Source organism: Neophocaena asiaeorientalis, unplaced genomic scaffold (assembly GCF_003031525.2).
Source record: "Neophocaena asiaeorientalis asiaeorientalis breed wild unplaced genomic scaffold, Neophocaena_asiaeorientalis_V1.1 scaffold771, whole genome shotgun sequence".
Lineage (NCBI taxonomy): Eukaryota > Metazoa > Chordata > Mammalia > Artiodactyla > Phocoenidae > Neophocaena > Neophocaena asiaeorientalis.
The window spans coordinates 618,310-637,008 of record NW_020171822.1 but is presented as its reverse complement, the minus strand read 5'-3'; the positions used below and the strand labels follow the sequence as shown (position 1 = coordinate 637,008).

At 41.1% G+C, this 18,699-nt stretch overlaps 1 protein-coding gene across 5 annotated transcripts in view; it reads left to right on the top strand.

The window, feature by feature from the left end:
• Window positions 1–18,699, top strand: part of PHKA2 (phosphorylase kinase regulatory subunit alpha 2) — an 82,117-nt gene that overhangs the window by 10,443 nt on the left and 52,975 nt on the right. For all 5 annotated transcript variants that reach the window (XM_024739396.1, XM_024739380.1, XM_024739387.1 and 2 more), the window contains exon 2: window positions 18,301–18,459. In XM_024739396.1, the coding sequence (XP_024595164.1) occupies window positions 18,301–18,459 (159 nt within the window). The remainder of the gene's footprint in view (window positions 1–18,300; window positions 18,460–18,699) is intronic.

Genomic DNA, 18,699 nt, shown 5'->3' with positions numbered 1-18,699 from the left:
ACAAGAGAAGCCACCGCAGCGAGAAGCCTGCACACCGCAGCAAAGAGTAGCCCCCGCTTGCCGCAACTAGAGAAAGCCCGCGTGCAGCAATGAAGACCCAACGCAGCTAAAAATAAATAAAATAAATCTATTATAAAGTAAATAATAAATAAGTAATGGAAAAAAGAAAGGTTACTCACACAACCAGTAGTCTCAATTACAGATGCAGTCGTTTTAAAACCAATGCTGCTGTCATTCCCACTTTAAAAAACCTCTCCCAAGTCCAAGGCATTGCCCTTCCCCATCTCCTTTAACATTTCAAACAGTTTCTAGAACAAAATTCCCATACAGCAAATGAATTTAACCAGTTTTCGGAGTTTTTGTAATAGAAATTCTCACATTCTATTTTTTGCTTTACCAGCACAAGGGCGGTAGGGAACAGGGGCCTGGGGGAGTAATCATGTGTTTTCAACATTTATCCTAGTTTCTTTTGGGCATTGCATTTGAATAATTGTACAGTTTATTCCTCCCTTGGAACTGAGCAAGTTGGTGGGATGCACTTAGCGATTCTTAATCCAGAGGAAAGAAGTCTAAGGGTAGGAGTTAGCTGGAGGCCTCTGACCTCTGTCCCTTGGAGCATAGGAAAGGGAGCTTCAGGAAGGCTTCATGGAGGAGGGAGCATGTGAAGGAGAGGCGTTTGCTGGAGAGCATTACAGGCGGGGGGAAGAGTGTGTGCACAGGCCCAGAAGTGCGAGAGCAGAGCATGTGCAGGAAATACTAATTGGGGTTTTCTGGGGCGCTAAGGAGGGAGCGACTGGTGATGAGGCGGGATGTGAGAGGAAGAGCCGGCACATGATGAGCCTTGTATGGCTACCCAAGGGACTTCGGTTCTATCTTGTAGGGTCGGAGAATTCTGAGCAGGGCAGTGAAGGCTTGAGATTCTAGGTCTTTCAGTGACCTCCCTTTGTGGAGGATGGATTGGAAGGAAAGCAGTACTAGAGAAAGAGAGATCAGTAAGGAGCTATTCCGATTTTCTTTTGGGACGGAGGGAGGGGAAGAAGGAATCTATCCTCTCTGTGCCGTTTTTGGTGGGTAGATGACAGCATCCATCTGTGTGCCCTCCAGCTAGAAATTGAACTGCAGAATGTTAAATTAAGTAGTTTGGTGCTACCATCTAGCTTATGTATTTTGCCTTAATATTGCCTCAATCTTAGATTTCTTTAATAGCATCAAATGTTTTTACGGTATCTAGTTCACTGTGGCTAGTTAATAGGCATTTGTAGTTGTATCTGTCAGGATTCTTTCAGATGTAACTGACACAAACCCACCTCAAATGGCCTTTAAGCACAAAAGAGAGTTTATTGCTCAAATAACTGAAAATCCCAAGGGACTGGGCTAGATTCAGGCATGGCTGGATTTAGGAGCTCAAATGATCAAGTATACCTCTTTGTATGACTTGGCCCTGTTTGACTAAGAGTGGGCTTTATTCTCTGGCAGGCTCATCTCAAGTGGTGGCAGAAGTGGTCCCTTGGCAGCTCCAGGTTATAGTCTTTCAGATTGGTGCCCTCTGTAGAAAGAAAGCTTTTCCTATAGTGCCCCCAGAGAAGGTCCTGACTGTGAATGGCTCTCAGTTGGTCCAGCTTGGGTCGTGTGCACATCCCTGAACTGTGCCTAGATTGGCCAGGCTGGGTCACACGTCCTTCCCTGCGGCTGGGGCTGTGGCCAGGGGTCAGGCAGTTATGGGATCAACCCTGCCTCCCCTCCCCAGAACCACACTGAATCAGAGCAGGGGAAATTATAGGCCATTACCAGAAAAGGGGTAACAGTTACTGGATGGGCAGAGGCAACAGTGGTTTCCATTAGAATAGGGATGAAATAAAGGGCCCGAGGGGTCCCGACCCATGGTCTCCAGTCTGCTTCGAACCCTTCTTTTTATACAAAAGGAAACCAAGGGCCAGAGAAGTTAAGTAATTCGCTCAAGATCACATAGCTAATAAGTGGCAAAGCAGATTTGAACCCAGGTGTATCTTACACAGTGTGGGGGCTGTGGCCTTAAACACTGCATTATGTTCCGTGCCTCCCTTGAGGAACGGCCTTCGGGGACCTTCTGCACAAATAATACCAGAGACTGAGCTCACATTACCTACAACCCTGTCCATTCTATTTGGAAAATTCTAAATGTTAGGAAGCTCTTATGTTGAGTTGAAATCTGACTTGAGTTGAATAGCCAAAAAAATCAAATCCCTCTTTCAGAGGACAGCCTTTCAGCAATTTGAAGATGCTAACTTGCTCTCCCTTAAATCTTCTCTAAACACCCTATTTTCCCTTCATGAGCTGTGGCTCTCAGCCTCTTCATAGCCCTGATCAACCTCTGGGTATGTTCCAGGTAGGGAATATCCCTTTTCAAACATGGTGTTTGGCAGTGACAGTATGCCACGTGTGCTCTGCCAGGCTGGCAGTTCAGTGAGACGCTCATTTCCCTTGTTCTGAAAACTCTACTTCCATTAACATAGCCTTGATTTTTTGGTATCCACTCACATGCTGTTCGTAGGTCGTTCGTTGTTAAAACTTGCAGGCAGTGTTGTATAGTTGAAATTTCTTGTACCTAAATACTGGGGCAAGATGTGGCTGGGTCAAAGGGTAGCTGCTGGGATGGGGGAGTGGCGGGGTGATTTGGAAAAAAGAGAAGAGGTTCTGTTTAAAGAGTTGTTGGGGCCCTGGGAGTGGGAGTGTATGTGTAAAGAGAGCTGAGTCATCTCAAATGTGTGGGAGTGATTGCTACTAAAATTAGTTAAGCAGACATTTATTGAACACGTAAGCCCAATAAATAAATTCTTGTCGAATTCTATCTAGTTTTGTTTCAACCTGTTTTCTAAGTCCTTAAGTGTTCCGCTGTTCTGGGCCAGCATCCACATTGCAGCGCTTACCTGCCCCTCCTCTCACATGCACACGCCCTCTTAGGAGCAGTGGATGCTACCTTTTCAACATCGCTGCTCTCTTCTGTTGTTAATCCTCCCCATCCCCTGATTGCTCTCAGTATCATCTTGGTATTGCCACCAACCAAGAAGATTGTATAAGTGTTGTTTCTTGAGCATATATGACGAAGACTTAAGCTTTTATTATCTTTATTTTTCAGGTTGATAATTTTAACATTGAATATATGTTTTTAAACTACACACCCACCACCCTAGGGAGCCATGTACACTGTCTTCTTCGGTCATCTTGTACCACTGTACCGTTACCCTCACTGAAGTTCACTGCCCTAACTTCTGCCTCCTTAAACTTCACCTCTGTCCTTTGAGTTTACCATTCTGTTTCACCCATCTCATCTCTGAATCTAGGGATAAGCCATTTCCTATGCTTGAAGCAGCTTCACTGTTTTACCCACTTTTCTACTTATAAAGCAAAAATGAGGATTTACCACCTGTTTGAATCATTCCCAAGATTCATGCTTCTTCAGAGTTTCCTAAAGAAAGACTACAGTTCTATGAATTTTAAAACGTGTATAGAGTCACGTAACCACCACCATAATCAAAATACAAAGCAGTTCCTTCGACTAAAAAATCTCCCTCCTGCTGCCTCTTTCTAGTCACACATCCCACCCAACCCTAATCTCTAGAAACCGCCGATTTGTTCCATGTCACTATAGTTTTGTCTTTTCAAGATTGTCATGTAAGTGGAATCATATGATATGTAACCTTTGAGAGTGGCTTCTTTCACTTAGTATAATGCCCCCGAGATTCATCCAAGTTGTCGTGTGTATCAGTAGTTTGTTCTTTTTCATTGCCGAGTAGTATTCATTATATGGACATATCACAGTGTGTTTATCCATTCACCCGTTGAAGGAAATTTGAGTTATTTACAGTTTCTGGCAGTTATGGATCGAGCTGCTTTAAACATGCATGTAGAGGTTTGCATTTCTCTAGGGTAAATACCTAGGAGCAGGTTTGCTGGGTCATAGGGTAAGTGTCTGTTTAACTTCATTAGAAATCACCAAACTCTTTTCTAGAATGGCAGCACTATTTTGCATTCCCACCAACAGTGTGTGAGGATTCAAGTGGCTCTATGCCCCTGTTAACAGTATTGGCATTAGTTTTTCTATACTTTAAATTTTCATTTATTTATTTATTGACGTATACTTGATTTACAATGTTGTGTTTCTGGTGTACAGCAAAGTGATTCAGTTATATATATACGTATTCTTTTTTATATTCTTTTCCATTATGGTTTATTACAGGATATTGAATATAGTTCCCTGTGCTATACAATAGGACCTTGTTGTTTATCTATTATATATATAGTAGTTTGTATCTGCTTATTCCAAACTCCTAATTTATCCCTCCCCACCTCCTTTTCCCTCTGGTAACCATAAGTTTATTTTCTATGTCTGTGAGTCTGTTTCTATTTTGTAAACAAGTTCATTTGTATCATATTTTAGATTCCACATGCAAGTGATATATGGTATTTGTCTTTCTCTTCTGACTTACTTAGTATGATAATCTCTAAGTCCATCCATGTTGCTGCAAATGGCATTATTTCATTCTTTTTTATGGGAGAGTAGTATTCCATTGTCTGTGTATACACACACACACACACACACACACACACACATCACCCATCTTCTTTATCCATTCATCTGTTGATGGACATTTAGGTTGCTTCCATGTCTTGGCTATTGTAAGTAGTGCTGCTGTGAACATTGGGGTGAATGTATCTTTTCAAATTACAGTTTTCTCCAGATATATGCCCAAGAGTGGGATTGCTGGATCACACGGTAGCTCTCTTTCTAGTTTTTTAAGGAACATCCATACTGTTTTCCATAGTGGCTGTACCAGTTTACATTCCCACCAACAGTGTAGGACGGTTCCTTTTTCTCCACACCCTCTCTGGCATTTGTTATTTGTAGACTTTGATGGTGGCCATTCTGACTGGTATGAGGTGATACCTCATTGTAGTTTTGATTTTGTTTTAATTAATTTATTTTTGGCTGTGTTGGGTCTTCATTGCTGTGCTCAGGCATTCTCTAGCTGCACTGAGTAGGAGCTACTCTTTGTGACAGTGTGTGAGCTTCTTGTTGCAGTGGGTTCTCTTGTTGCGAGCACGGGCTCTAGGAATGCAGGCTTCAGTAGTTGTGGCTCACGGGCTGTAGAGCGCAGGCTCAGTTGTTGTGGCACACGGGCTTAGTTGCTCTGCGTCATGTGGGGTCTTCCCAGACCAGGGCTCAAACCTGTGTCCCCTGCATTGGCAGGCGGATTCTTAACCACTGTGCCACCAGGGAAGTCCCTAGTTTTGATTTTAATAATTAGCAATGTTGAGTATCTTTTCATGTGTCTGTTGGCTATCTGTATGTCTTCTTTGGAGAAATGCCTCTTTAGGTCTTCTGCCCATTTTTTGATTGGGTTGTTTGTTTTTTTGTTATTGAGTTGTATGAGCTGTTAGTATATTTTAGAAATTAAGCCCTTGTCAGTTGCATCATTTGCAAATATTTTCTCCCATTCCGTAGGTTGTCTTTTCATTTTGTTTATGGTTTCCTTTGCTGTGCAAAAGCTTGTAAGTTTGATTTGGTTCCATTTGTTATATTTGCTTTTATTGCTCTTGTCTTGGGAGACTGATCTAAGAAAACTTTCTTACATTTATGTCAGAGAATGTTTTGCCTGTGTTCTCTTCTAGGATTTTTATGGTGTCATGTTTTATATTTAAGTCTTTAAGCCATTTTGAGTTTATTTTTGTGTATGGTGTGAGGGAGTGTTCTAACTTCATTGATTTGTATGTGACTGTCCAGCTTGCCCAGCACCACTCGCTGACGAGATTGTCTTTTCTCCATTGTATATTCTTGCCTCCTTTGCTGAAGATTAATTGATCATAGGTGTGTGGATTTATTTCTGGGCTGTCTATTCTGTTTCATTGATCCATATGTCTGTTTTTGTGCCAGTACCATGTTGTTTTGATTACTGTAGCTTTGTAGTATAGTCTGAAATCAGGGCAGGTTATACCTCCAGCTTTGTTCTTTTTCCTCAGGCTTATTTTGGCAATTCTAGGTCTTTTATAGTTCCACATAAATTTTAGGATTATTCTAGTTCTGTGAAAAAGGTCATGGATAATTTGATAGTGATCGCATTTAATCTGTAGATTGCTTTGGGGAGTATGGCCATTTTAACAATATTCTTCCAATCCAGGAGCATGGGATATCTTTCCATTTCTTTGAATCATCTGTAATTTCCTTAATCAATGTTTTATAGTTCTCAGCACATAAGTCTTTCACCTCCTTGGTCAGGTTTATTCCTAGATATTTTTTATTATTATTATTTTCTTGCGGTACACGGGCCTCTCACTGCTGTGGCCTCTCCCGCTGCGGAGCACAGGCTCCGGATGCACAGGCTCAGTGGCCATGGCCCACGGGCCCAGCCACTCCGCAGCATGTGGGATCCTCCCGGTCCGGGGCACGAACCTGCGTCTTCTGCATCAGCAGGCGGACTCTCAACCACTGCGACACCAGGGAAGCCCCCTAGATACTTCTTATGTGATTTTAAAAGGGGTTGTTTTTTACTTTCCCTTTCTGATATTTCATTGTTTGTGTAAAGAAATGCAAAAGATTTCTGTTTGTTAATCTTGTATCCTGCCACCTTGCTGAATTCGTTTATTAGTTCTACTAGTTTTTGTGTGGAGTCTTAAGGGTTTTCTATATATAGTATCATGTTATCTGCATATAATGACAGTTTTACCTCTTCCCTTCCAATTTGGATACCTTTTATTTCTTTTTCTTGTCTGACTGCTGTGGCTAGGACTTCCAATACTATGTTGAAGAGAAGTGAGAGTGGGCATCCTTCTCTTGTTCCAGATTTTAGTGGGAAGGCTTTCAGGTTTTTACCATTGAGTCTTATGTTGGCTGTGGGTTTGTCATAAATAGCTTTTATTATGTTGAGATATGTTCCCTCTATACCCACTTCGGTAAGAGTTTTTAACATGAATAGATGTTGAATTTTATCAAATGCTTTTTCTGCATCTGTTGAAATGATCATGTGGTTTGGCAGTATTTTTTTATTTTAGCCATTTCAGTAGGTAGGTAGTGCTATCTCACAGTGGTTTTAATGTGCATTTCCTTAATAGCTAATGATGTTGGCCTTTTAAAAAAAATTTTATTTATCTATTTTTGGCTGCGTTGGGTCTTCATTGCTGCACACGGGCTTTCTCTGTGGCGAGCAGGGGCTACTCTTTGTTGCAGTGCACGTGCTTCTTGTTGCAGTGGCTTCTCTTGTTGTGGAGCATGGGCTCTAGGCATGCGGGCTTCAGTAGTTGTGGCTCACAGGCCCTAGAGTGCAGGCTCAGTAGTTGTGGCGCACTGGCTTAGTTGCTCCATGGCATGTGGGATCTTCCTGGACTAGGGCTCGAACTCGTGTCCCCTTCATTGGCAGACAGATTCTTAACCAATGTGCCAACAGGGAAGCCCTTTTCAAGTTTTTTTTCAACCAATTTTTAAATAAGTTGTTTTCTTACTGTTGAGTTTTGAGAGTTCTTTCCATATGCTGGATACAATTCCCTTGTTGAACATGTGACTCGCAAATAGTTTCTCCCAGTCTATAGCTTGTCTTTTTATCTCTTAAGTGTCTTTCACAGAGAAAAAGGTTTTAATTTTGATAAAGTCCAGTTTATCGATTTTTCTTCTATGGATGGTGCTTTTGGTGTCATGGCTAATTTTGCCTAATTTTAAGTCATGAAGATTTTTCTTCTATGTTTTCTTTCTTTTAAAAATTATTTTATTTATCTATTTTTGGCTGCCTTGGGTCGTCGTTGCTGTGCACAGGCTATCTCTAGTTGTGGCGAGCGGGGGCTGCTCATTGTTGTGATGTGCGGGCTTCTCATTGCGGTGGCTTCTCTTTGTTGCAGGGCACAGGCTGTAGGCACGTGGCCTGCGGTAGTTGTGGCACGTGGGCTCAGTAGTTGTGGCTCGCGCGCCCTAGAGCACGGGCTCAGTAGTTGTGCCGCATGGGCTTAGTTGCTCTGTGGCATGTGGAATCTTCCTGGACCAGGGCTCAAACCCGTATCCCCTGCATTGGCAGGCAGATTCTTAACAACTGCGCCACCAGGGAAGTCCCATCTTCTATGTTTTCTTACAGAAGTTTTATAGGTTTACATTTTACATTTAGATCTGTGATCCATTTTGAGTTAACGTTGTGTAAGATGTGGGATTTAGATTCAGATTCATTTTCTTGCATATGGATGTTCATTTGTTCCAATACCATTTATTAAAAAGACTGTTCTTTCTCCCTTTGTGTTTAGACCTTTGTCAAAGGTCAATTTGTCATATGTGTGTGGATCTACTTCTGGTCTCTGTTCTGTTCTAGGCCCTATGTCTGCATCCCTTTTCCTCTTGTTAGGTGCACACACATTCAGGATTATTATATCTTCATAGGAACTGACCCTTTCATTATTATGTAACATCTCTCTGTATCCCTGGTCGTTTTCTTTGCTGTGAAGTCTACTTTGTCTGATGTTAATATCTCAATTCGTTTCCCCTCTTCTCCCTATGCTGAAGAGTAGGATTTACAGTTTATTACTTTAACAACTTTTTTATAAGCCCAAAAGCAAAAGGCAAGTAATTCATCACCATTTTAATCTCTGAGCACTTTAGATTCAGTAATGATTCGGCTGTGGAGGCGGCAGGTGGGGGTGTTTCCCAGCCCATCACAGCTAGCAGGTGACGTCACCATGAAAGCATAGTTGTTCACAATTATTCATATAATAATTGTTCACATAGAGGGCAGACAGCAGAAGCAAGAAGAACTACAGTTTTGCAGCCTGTGGAAGGAAAACCACGTTCACGGAAAGATAGACAAAATGAAAAGGCAGAGGACTTTGTACCAGATGAGGGGACAAGATAAACCCCAGAAAAACAACTAAATGAAGTGGCGATAGGCAACCTTCCAGAAAAAGAATTCAGAATAATGATAGTGAAGATGACCCAGGACCTTGGAAAAAGAATGGAGGCAAAGATGGAGAAGATGCAATAAATGTTTAACAGAGACCTAGAAGAATTAAAGAACAAACACCTAGAAGAATTAAAGAACAAACAAACAGAGATGAACAGTACAGTAACTGAAATGAAAAATACAATAGAAGGAATCAATACCAGAATAACTGAGGCAGAAGAACGGATAAGTGACCTGGAAGACAAAATGGTGGAGTTCACTGCTGCAGAACAGAATAAAGAAAAAAGAATGAAAAGAAATGAAGACAGTCTAAGAGACATCTGGGACAACATTAAATGCAACAACATTCGCATTAAAGGGGTCCCAGAAGGAGAAGAGAGAGAGAAAGGACCCAAGAAAATATTTGAAGAGATGATAGTCAAAAACTTCCCTAATATGGGAAAGGAAATAGCCACCCACGTCCAGGAAGCACAGAGAGTCTCAGGCAGGATAAACCCAAGGGAAACACACCAAGACATATAGTAATCAAATAGACAAAAATTAAAGACAAAAATTATTGAAATCATAAGGCGAAAACGACAAATAACATATAAGGGAACTCCTGTAAGGTTAACAGCTGATTTCTCAGAAGAAACTCTACAAGCCAGAAGGGAGTAGCATGATATATTTAAAGTGATGAAAGGGAAGAACCTACAACCAAGATTACTCTACCTGGCAAGGACCTCATTCAGATTCGATGGAGAAATCAAAAGCTTTACAGACAAGCAAAAGCGAAGAGAATTCAGCACCACCAAACAAGCTCTACAACAAATGCTAAAGGAACTTCACTAAGTGGGAAACACAAGAGAAGAATGGGACCTACAAAAACAAATCCATAACAATTAAGAAAATGGTTATAGGAACATACATATCGATAATTACCTTAAACATGAGTGGATTAAATGCTCCAACCAAAAGACACATGCTCGCTGAATGGATACAAAAACAAGACCCATATATATGTTGTCTACAAGAGACCCACTTCAGACCTAGGGACACACACAGACTGAAAGTGAGGGGATGGAAACAGATATTCCATGCAAATGGAAATCAAAAGAAACCTGGAGTAGCTATACTCGTATCCGACAAAATAGACTTTAAAATAAAGAATGCTACAAGAGACAAGGAAGGACACTACATCATGATCAAGGGATCAATCCAAGAAGAAGATATAACAATTATAAATATATATGCACCCAACATAGGAGCACCTCAATACATAAGGCAACTGCTAACACCTGTAAAACAGGAAATCGACAGTAACACAATAATGGTGGGGGACTTTAACACCTCACTTACACCAATGAACATATCATCCAGACAGAAAATTAATAAGGAAACAGAAGCTTTAAATGACACAATACACCAGATAGATTTAATTGATATTTATAGGACATTCCATCCAAAAACAGCACGTTACGCTTTCTTCTCAAGTGCGCACGGAACATTCTCCAGGATAGATCACATCTTGGGTCACAAATGAAGCCTCAGTAAATTTAAGAAAATTGAAATCATATCCAGTATCTTTTCTGACCACAATGCTATGAGATTAGAAATCAATTACAAGGAAAAAAGCATAAATAACACAAACACATGGAGGCTAAACAATACATTACTAAATAAGCAAGAGATCACTGAAGAAATCAGAGGAAATCAAAAAATACCTACAGACAGATTACAACGAAAACACGACGATCGAAAACCTATGGGATGCAGCAAAAGCAGTTCTAAGAGGGAAGTTTATAGCAATACCAGCCTACCTCAAGAAACAAGAAAAGTCTCAAATAAACAATCTAACCTTCCACCTAAAGGAACTAGAGAAAGAAAAAGAAACAAAACGCAAAGTTAGTAGAAGGAAAGATATCATAAAGATCAGAGCAGAAATAAATGAAATAGAAACAAAGGAAACGATAGCAAGGATCAATAAAACTAAAACCTGGTTCTTTGAGAAGATAAACAAAATTGATAAACCTTTTGCCAGACTCATCAAAACAAAGAAGGAGAGGACTCAACTCAATAAAATTAGAAAGGAAAAAGAAGTTACAGCAGACACCTCAGAAACACAAAGCATCATAAGAGACTACTACAAGCAACTCTATGCCAATAAAACGGACAACCTGGAAGAAATGGACAAATTCTTAGAAAGGTATAACCTTCCAAGGCTGAACCATGAAGAAATAGAAAATATGAACAGGCCAATCACAAGTAATGAAATTGAAACTGTGATTAAAAATCTTCCAACAAACAAAAGTCCAGGCCCAGATGGCTTCACAGGTGAATTCTATCAAACACTTAGAGAAGAGCTAACACCCGTGCTTCTCAAACTCTTCCAAAAAATTGCGAAGGAAGGAACACTCCCAAACTCCTTCTATGAGGCCACTGTCACCCTGATACCAAAACCAGACAAAGATACAACAAAAAAAGAAAATTACACACCAATATCACTGATGATTGTAGATGCAAACATCCTCAACAAAATACTAGCAAACAGAATCCAACAACACATTAAAAGGATCATACACCATGATCAAGTGGGATTTATCTCAAGGATACACCGATTCTTCAGTATACGCAAATCAATACATGTGATACACCATATTAACAAATTTATGAATAAAAACCATATGATCATCTTAATAGATACAGAAAAAGCTTTTGACAAAATTCAACACCCATGTATGACAGAAACTCTCCAGAAAGTGGACATAGAAACTACCTCAACGTAAAAAGGGCATATACAACAAACCCACAGCAAACATCATTCTCAATGGTGAAAAACTGAAAGCATTTCCTCTAAGATCAGGAAGAAGACAAGGATGTCCACTCTCGCCACTCTTATTTAACATAGTTTTGGAAGTCCTAACCATGGCAATCAGAGAAGAAAAAGAAATAAAAGGAATACAAATTGGAAAAGAAGTTAAACTGTCACTGTTTGCAGATGACATGACACTATACACAGAGAATCCTAAAACTACCACCAGAAAACTACTAGAGCTAATCAATGAATTTGGTAAAGTTGCAGAATACAAAATTTATTTATTTATTATTTTTTAAAATTTATTTTTGGCTGCATTGGGTGTTCATTGCTGCACGTGGGCTTTCTCTAGCTGTGGCAAGAGGGGGCTACTCTTCATTGCGGTGTGTGGGCTTATTATGGTGGCTTACTGTTTGCAGATGACATGACACTATACACAGAGAATCCTAAAACTACCACCAGAAAACTACTAGAGCTAATCAATGAATTTGGTAAAGTTGCAGAATACAAAATTTATTTATTTATTATTTTTTAAAATTTATTTTTGGCTGCATTGGGTGTTCATTGCTGCACGTGGGCTTTCTCTAGCTGTGGCAAGAGGGGGCTACTCTTCATTGCGGTGTGTGGGCTTATTATGGTGGCTTATCTTGTTGTGGAGCATGGGCTCTAGGCACGTGGGCTTCAGTAGTTGTGGCTCGTGGGCTCTAGAGCACAGGCTCAGTAGTTGTAGTGCACGGGAGTAGCTGCTCCGCGGCATGTGGGATCTTACCAGACCAGGGTTCGAATCTGTGTCCCCTGCATTGGCAGGCGGATTCTTAACCACTGCGCCACCAGGGGAGCCCCGCAGGATACAAAGTTAATGCACAGAAATCTCTTGCATTCCTATACACTAACAATGAAAGATGAGAAAGAGAAATTAAGGAAACAGTCCCATTCACCATTGCAACAAAAAGAATAAAATACCTAGGAATACACCTACTTAAGGAGGTAAAAGACCTGTACACAGAAAATTATAAGACACTGATGAAAGAAATCAAAGATGACACAAACAGATGGAGAACTATACCATGTTCTCGGATTGGAAGAATCAATATTGTGTAAATGACTATACTACCCAAAGCAGTCTACAGATTCAATGCAATCCCTATCAAATTACCAGTGGCATTTTTTACAGAACTAGAACAAAAAAGTTTTTAAATTTGTATGGAGACACAGAAGATCCCGAATAGCCAAAGCAGTCTTGAGGGAAAGAAACGGAGCTGGAGGAATCAGACTCCACGACTTCACACTGTACTACAAAACTGCAGTAATCAAGACAGGATGGGACTGGTACAAAAACAGAAATATAGATCAATGCAACAGGATAGAAAGCCCAGAGATAAACCCACGCCCCTATGGTCAACTAATCTATGACAAAGGAGGCAAGGATACACAATGGAGAAAAGACTGTCTCTTTAACAAGTGGTGCTGGGAAAACTGGACAGCTACATGTAAAAGAATGAAATTAGAACACTCTCTAACACCATACACAAAAAATACACTCAAAGTGGATTAGAGACCTAAATGTAAGACCAGACACTATAAAAGTCTTAGTTGAAAACATAGTAAGAACACTCTTTGACATAAATCACAGCAAGATCTTTTCTGATCCACCTCCTAGAGTAATGGAAATAAAAACAAAAATTAACAAATGGGACCTAATGAAACTTAAAAGCTTTTGAAAAGAAACCTACAAACAAGACAAAAAGACAACCCTCAGAATGGGAGAAAATATTTGCAAACAAGTCAACGGACAAAGGATTAATCTCCAAAATATATAAACAGCTCATGCAGCTCAATATTAAAAAAACAAACAACCCAATCAAGAAATGGGCAGAAGGCCTAAATAGACATTTCTCCAAAGAAGACATACAAATGGCCAAGAAGCACGTGAAAAGCTGCTCAACATCACTAATTATTAGAGAAATGCAAATCAAAACTACAATGAGGTATCACCTCACAGCAGTTAGAATGGCCATCATCAGAAAATCTGCAAACAACAAATGCTGGAGAGGGTGTGGAGAAAGGGGAACCCTCTTGCACTGTTGGTGGGAATGTAAATTGATACAGCCACTCTGGAGAACAGTATGGAGGTTCCTTAAAGAACTAAAAATAGAATTACCATATGACCCAGCAATCATACTACTGGGTATATACCCAGAGAAAACCATAATTCAAAAAGATACATGCACCCCACTGTTCATTGCAGCACTGTTTACAGTAGCCAGGTCATGGAAGCAACCTAAGTGTCCATGTACAGGTGAATGGGTAAAGAAGATGTGGCACATATGTACAATGGAATATTACTCAGCCATAAAAAGAAACAAAATTGAGTTATTTGTAGTGAGGTGGATGGACCTAGAGTCTGTCATACAGAGTGAAGTCAGTCAGAAAGAAAAACAAATACTGTATGCTATCACATATATATGGAATCAAAAAAAATGGTTATGAAGAACCTAGGGGCAGGACAAGAATAAAGATGCAGACGTAGCAAACGGACTTGAGGACACGGGGAGGGGGAAGGGTAAGCTGGGATGAAGTGAGAGAGTGGCATGGACATATATACACTACCAAATGTAGAATAGATAACTAGTGGGAAGCAGCTGCATAGCACAGGGAGATCAGCTCGGTGCTTGGTGACCACCTAGAGGGGTGGGATTGGGAGGGTCGGAGGGAGGGAGACGCAAAGGGGAGGAGATATGGGGATGTATGTATATGTGTAGCTGATTCATTTTGTTATACAGCAGAAACTAACACACCATTGTAAAGCAATTATACTCCAATAAAGATGTTAAAAAAAAAGTGGTACATATATACAATGGAATATTACTCAGCCATAAAATGGAATGAAATTAGGTCATTTGTAGAGACGTGGATGGATCTAGAGACTGGCATACAGAGTGAAGTAAGTCAGAAAGAGAAAAACAAATATCGTATATTAACGCATATATGTGGAACCTAGAAAAATGGTACAGATGAACCCGTTTGCAGGGCAGAAATAGAGACACAGATGTAGAGGAAAGATGTATGGACACCAAGGGGGGAAGATGGCGGGGGTGGTGGTGGTGGTGGGATGAATTGGGAGATTGGGATTGACATGGATACACTAATATGTATAAAATACTTAAACTGTATAAAATAGTTAAACTGTATAAAAAAGTAAATAAAATTCAGCAAATCAAAAATAAAAAGTATTACAGAAGTGTCTAAGGCAGGTACAGATTTTGTGATGTTGGTCAGCTTTTAATATTCATAACTTGTGATTTCTTTCCTTGGTTTAAATATAATTTTCATACCTAAAAAGTAATAGTAATAATAATTATTCACATAATGGTTGTTCACAGTTATTTGCTTCTCACCCCTGGGAGAGGCTTCCACATCCTTACCCTGTGGAACTTAGGAATGGCCATGTGACTTGCTTTCAACAATGAGACGCGAGAGGAAGTGATTTGTGTCAGTTCTAACCAGCAGCTGTAAGAGGCAGCTCATGGTTCACTGTCTTTCTTCTCCTCTGCCATGAGATGGGCAGTGTTGTGGGCATAAGGCTGTCCCAGTAGCCTGGTTCCTAGATGGAACGTAACACAGAGCAGAACCACAGCTGAAAAGGGATGGACACGAGACATGGGCGAGAAATATAAGCCACCAAGATTTTAGTGTTGTTATGACAGTATAGGGGCCAAGCCCTGGGCCCAGTCCATTCTAAGCCTTAGGGTCCTACCCTTTTTTCCCATAAACAGGAGCCAGGAAAGGCACTTCCCCTAAATTAGAAATGAACAAATGTTGGAGAGGGGCCGACAAATGACTGGATTTAAAAGAGAAACTGCCCAGCTGTTGGCCCCTTGCCCTTGATGAAGCACAGTTTATGTTAGGCTCATCTGTTTTGGACCTCTTCTTCTACAGTTTAAGGATGTCATTGTCAGTTCCCCTAGAGCAGGAGTGCTGAGTCCCAGTGCAGGTCTGTGCTACCTCCTCTAATACTGCATTGGGACACTACCATTGACTCTTTGTAGCTCTCCTCGTAGCTGCCCCCTTCTCTTCCTATAAGGGCGCTAATCCCCTTCATGAGAGCTCTGCCCACATGACCTAATTATCTCCCGAAGGCCCCACTTTCAAACACTGTCACATTGGGAATTAGATTTCAACGTATGAATTTTGGGGAGACACAGGCTTTCAGTTCATAATAGTAGGCATTCCTTTTGCTGAGTGCAGCAGCACTCTAATTTAACATGGCTTGCGTATGCAGTTTTGAATGTGGGGATCCCCTGAAACACCCAGACTGCTTCTCTGTAGTGGAATGAGGCTGAGACAGTTTAGCTCTGGGTGGGGATGAACTAATCCACTTATAGTTAAACCCAAACTAAAGAACCAAAGAGGTGACTTTCAGTTAACAGAACAGTGACATTTCATAATCCAAGCCACACTTGGCGCTGTGTAAGCAGTCACTGCTGTGTCATTGGAAGGCTGTTTGTCTCAGTGGACTCACGGTTGATGGGTACGCCAGGAAGGGGCTGAGTTCTTTCTGTGCACCTCCTGATGGTTTCCTGCCCTGAGTTTATCCAACAGGACCCAGAACAGATAAAGATGCTTATGCTATACCTTGTTGGTGCATAGTGATTTTTTAAAAAAGAACTCCAATAGTCCACTATTGGAATGACTCATACCGTCCCTCAGCCACTCCTAGACTTCACTTCTGGTTGACTTTAATATCATTGATCTGTAGTTGTTGGCTGTAGAACAGTGTCAATACACTGAATGCTGCTGCCCCTGAAGGCCCATCAGTTGCGTTTTAGATGTTTTTGAAGAGGGCATAGATTAGTTAAAGAAGAAGTCAAATATTTAATTCCTTAGGTGGGATCATCTGAAACTATGCCAATATTTTTTTTACCCAGTAACCTTGGCAGTATCACTTTGAAAGTACCCAGCAGCGTTTTTTAATGAGCCCTCTTGTAAATAATTTGGTACCCTTTTGAATAATAATTTAAGCTGGCAGGGTTCTGATTGCTATGATGTATTTTATTAGATACATATTTCTTTGCATAATTTCCGGAAAGGTCAACAGAGGCTTTATCTTTATGGGACTCTTTTCCTATCTTATCCATTTTATTTCTAGGCACAGAGTTTATTAAGACTAGATTCTTAAAAAAGTAATAGCTTTATTGAGATATAATTTACTTACCATACAATTCATCTAGCATGTACAATTTAATGGGTTTTAGCATATTCACAGAGTTGTACATCATAACCACAGTCAAGTTTAGAACGTTTTCATCACCCCCAGGAAGGAAAAAACCTGTTAGCAGTCACTCACTCACTCACTCACTCACTCCCCATTTCCTCCCATCCCACTCCTACCCACAGCCCTAGACAACTACTAATCTACTTTCTATCTCTATAGATTTCCTATTCTGGACATTCTGTACAATTGGAATCATACAGTATGTAGACTTTTGTGACTGACTTCTTTTACTTAGTGTAATGTTTTCAAGGTTCATCCATGCTGTAGCATGTATTAGTACTTCATTCCTTTTTATTGCTGAATAATATTTCATTGTTCGTATGGATCACATTTTGTTTATCCATTTATCAGTTGATGGACACTTGGGTTGTTTCCTCTTTTGGGCTACTATGAATAATGCTGTGACGAACATTTGTGTACACTTTTTGTGAAGGTCTGGCTTTTTAGTGACTCAGCTGCTCTTTTAAATACTGGTGATACCGTAGCTACATAGGAACCCCGATGGCCCCCCCTTTTAAAAATAATTAATTAATTAATTTTTGACTGCGTTGGGTCTTTGTTGCTTTGCTTGGGCTTTTCTCTAGTTGCAGCGAGCGGGGGCTACTCTTCGTTGCCGTGTGCAGGCTTCTCATTGCGGTGGCTTCTCTTGCTGCAGAGCACGGGCTCTAGGCGCGCAGGCTCAGTAGTTGTGGCGCGCGGGCTCTAGAGCGCAGGCTCAGTATTTGTGGCGCACGGGCTTAGTTGCTCCGCAGCACGTGGGATCCTCCCGGACCAGGGATCGAACCCATGCCCCCTGCACTGGCAGGCAGATTCCCAACCACTGTGCCACCAGGGAAGCCCCTGATGGCCCCTTGCTCGGCACCTCCTTTTTAAGGTAGGTGGCTTCCCCGGTCACACTGAGCTAGAGTGGTAGAGTGGGGCCTCTTGCTCCCATGTTCAATGCTTTACTAAATGGTGTGGAAACACAAAGGGAGAGGAAGATCTAATTGTGTAATGCACAGATTTGTAAAAGCCTTGAAGGCTTTTTCTGTTTGCTGTTTCTTCTGTTCGTTACTTACAACAGTATGGTCTGGTCTGAAAGCCAAAGAACAAGTACTCACAAGTTAGAAGATCCCTCAGAGATTTTTTTAGTCTAATATCCTCATTATACAGATGAGAAAACCAAAGCCTAGGAAAAGTGATGTCACTTCTCACCCAAGATCACACTGTTGGTGGCAGGGTCTCTTCACTTCTCGTCCCAGCCCTCGTGCCCCGATTAGGGTGAGCGTTCATTGCCCAGGAGCTAGGTGAAGGGCCGTGCTGAATCGTTTTGTCTTCTCTGATAGAATCCCGTCACGGGGCTGCTGTCAGCCAGTCATGAGCAGAAGGACGCCTGGGTGCGGGATAACATCTACAGCATCCTGGCTGTGTGGGGCCTGGGCATGGCCTACCGCAAGAATGCTGACCGCGATGAGGACAAAGCCAAGGCCTACGAGTTGGAGCAGGTAAGGCTGACTGGCAGCTGTGCCTTGGCCGCTCAGCATCTTTTCCTTGAACTGAAAAGCCTCCAAGGAGGTAGCTGTGTGTGCAAAACAGTCTGGTACAGGCTTCTCCTCCATTTCTGCTATAGTATATTTTGGGGAGGCACTTTGGTGGTCTCAGCCTCTCATGTGTCTCTCCTTTTGAGATTTTTCCCTCCATAAAAAAACAACAAAAATCACACTGAATAGACATCCAAATTTCTA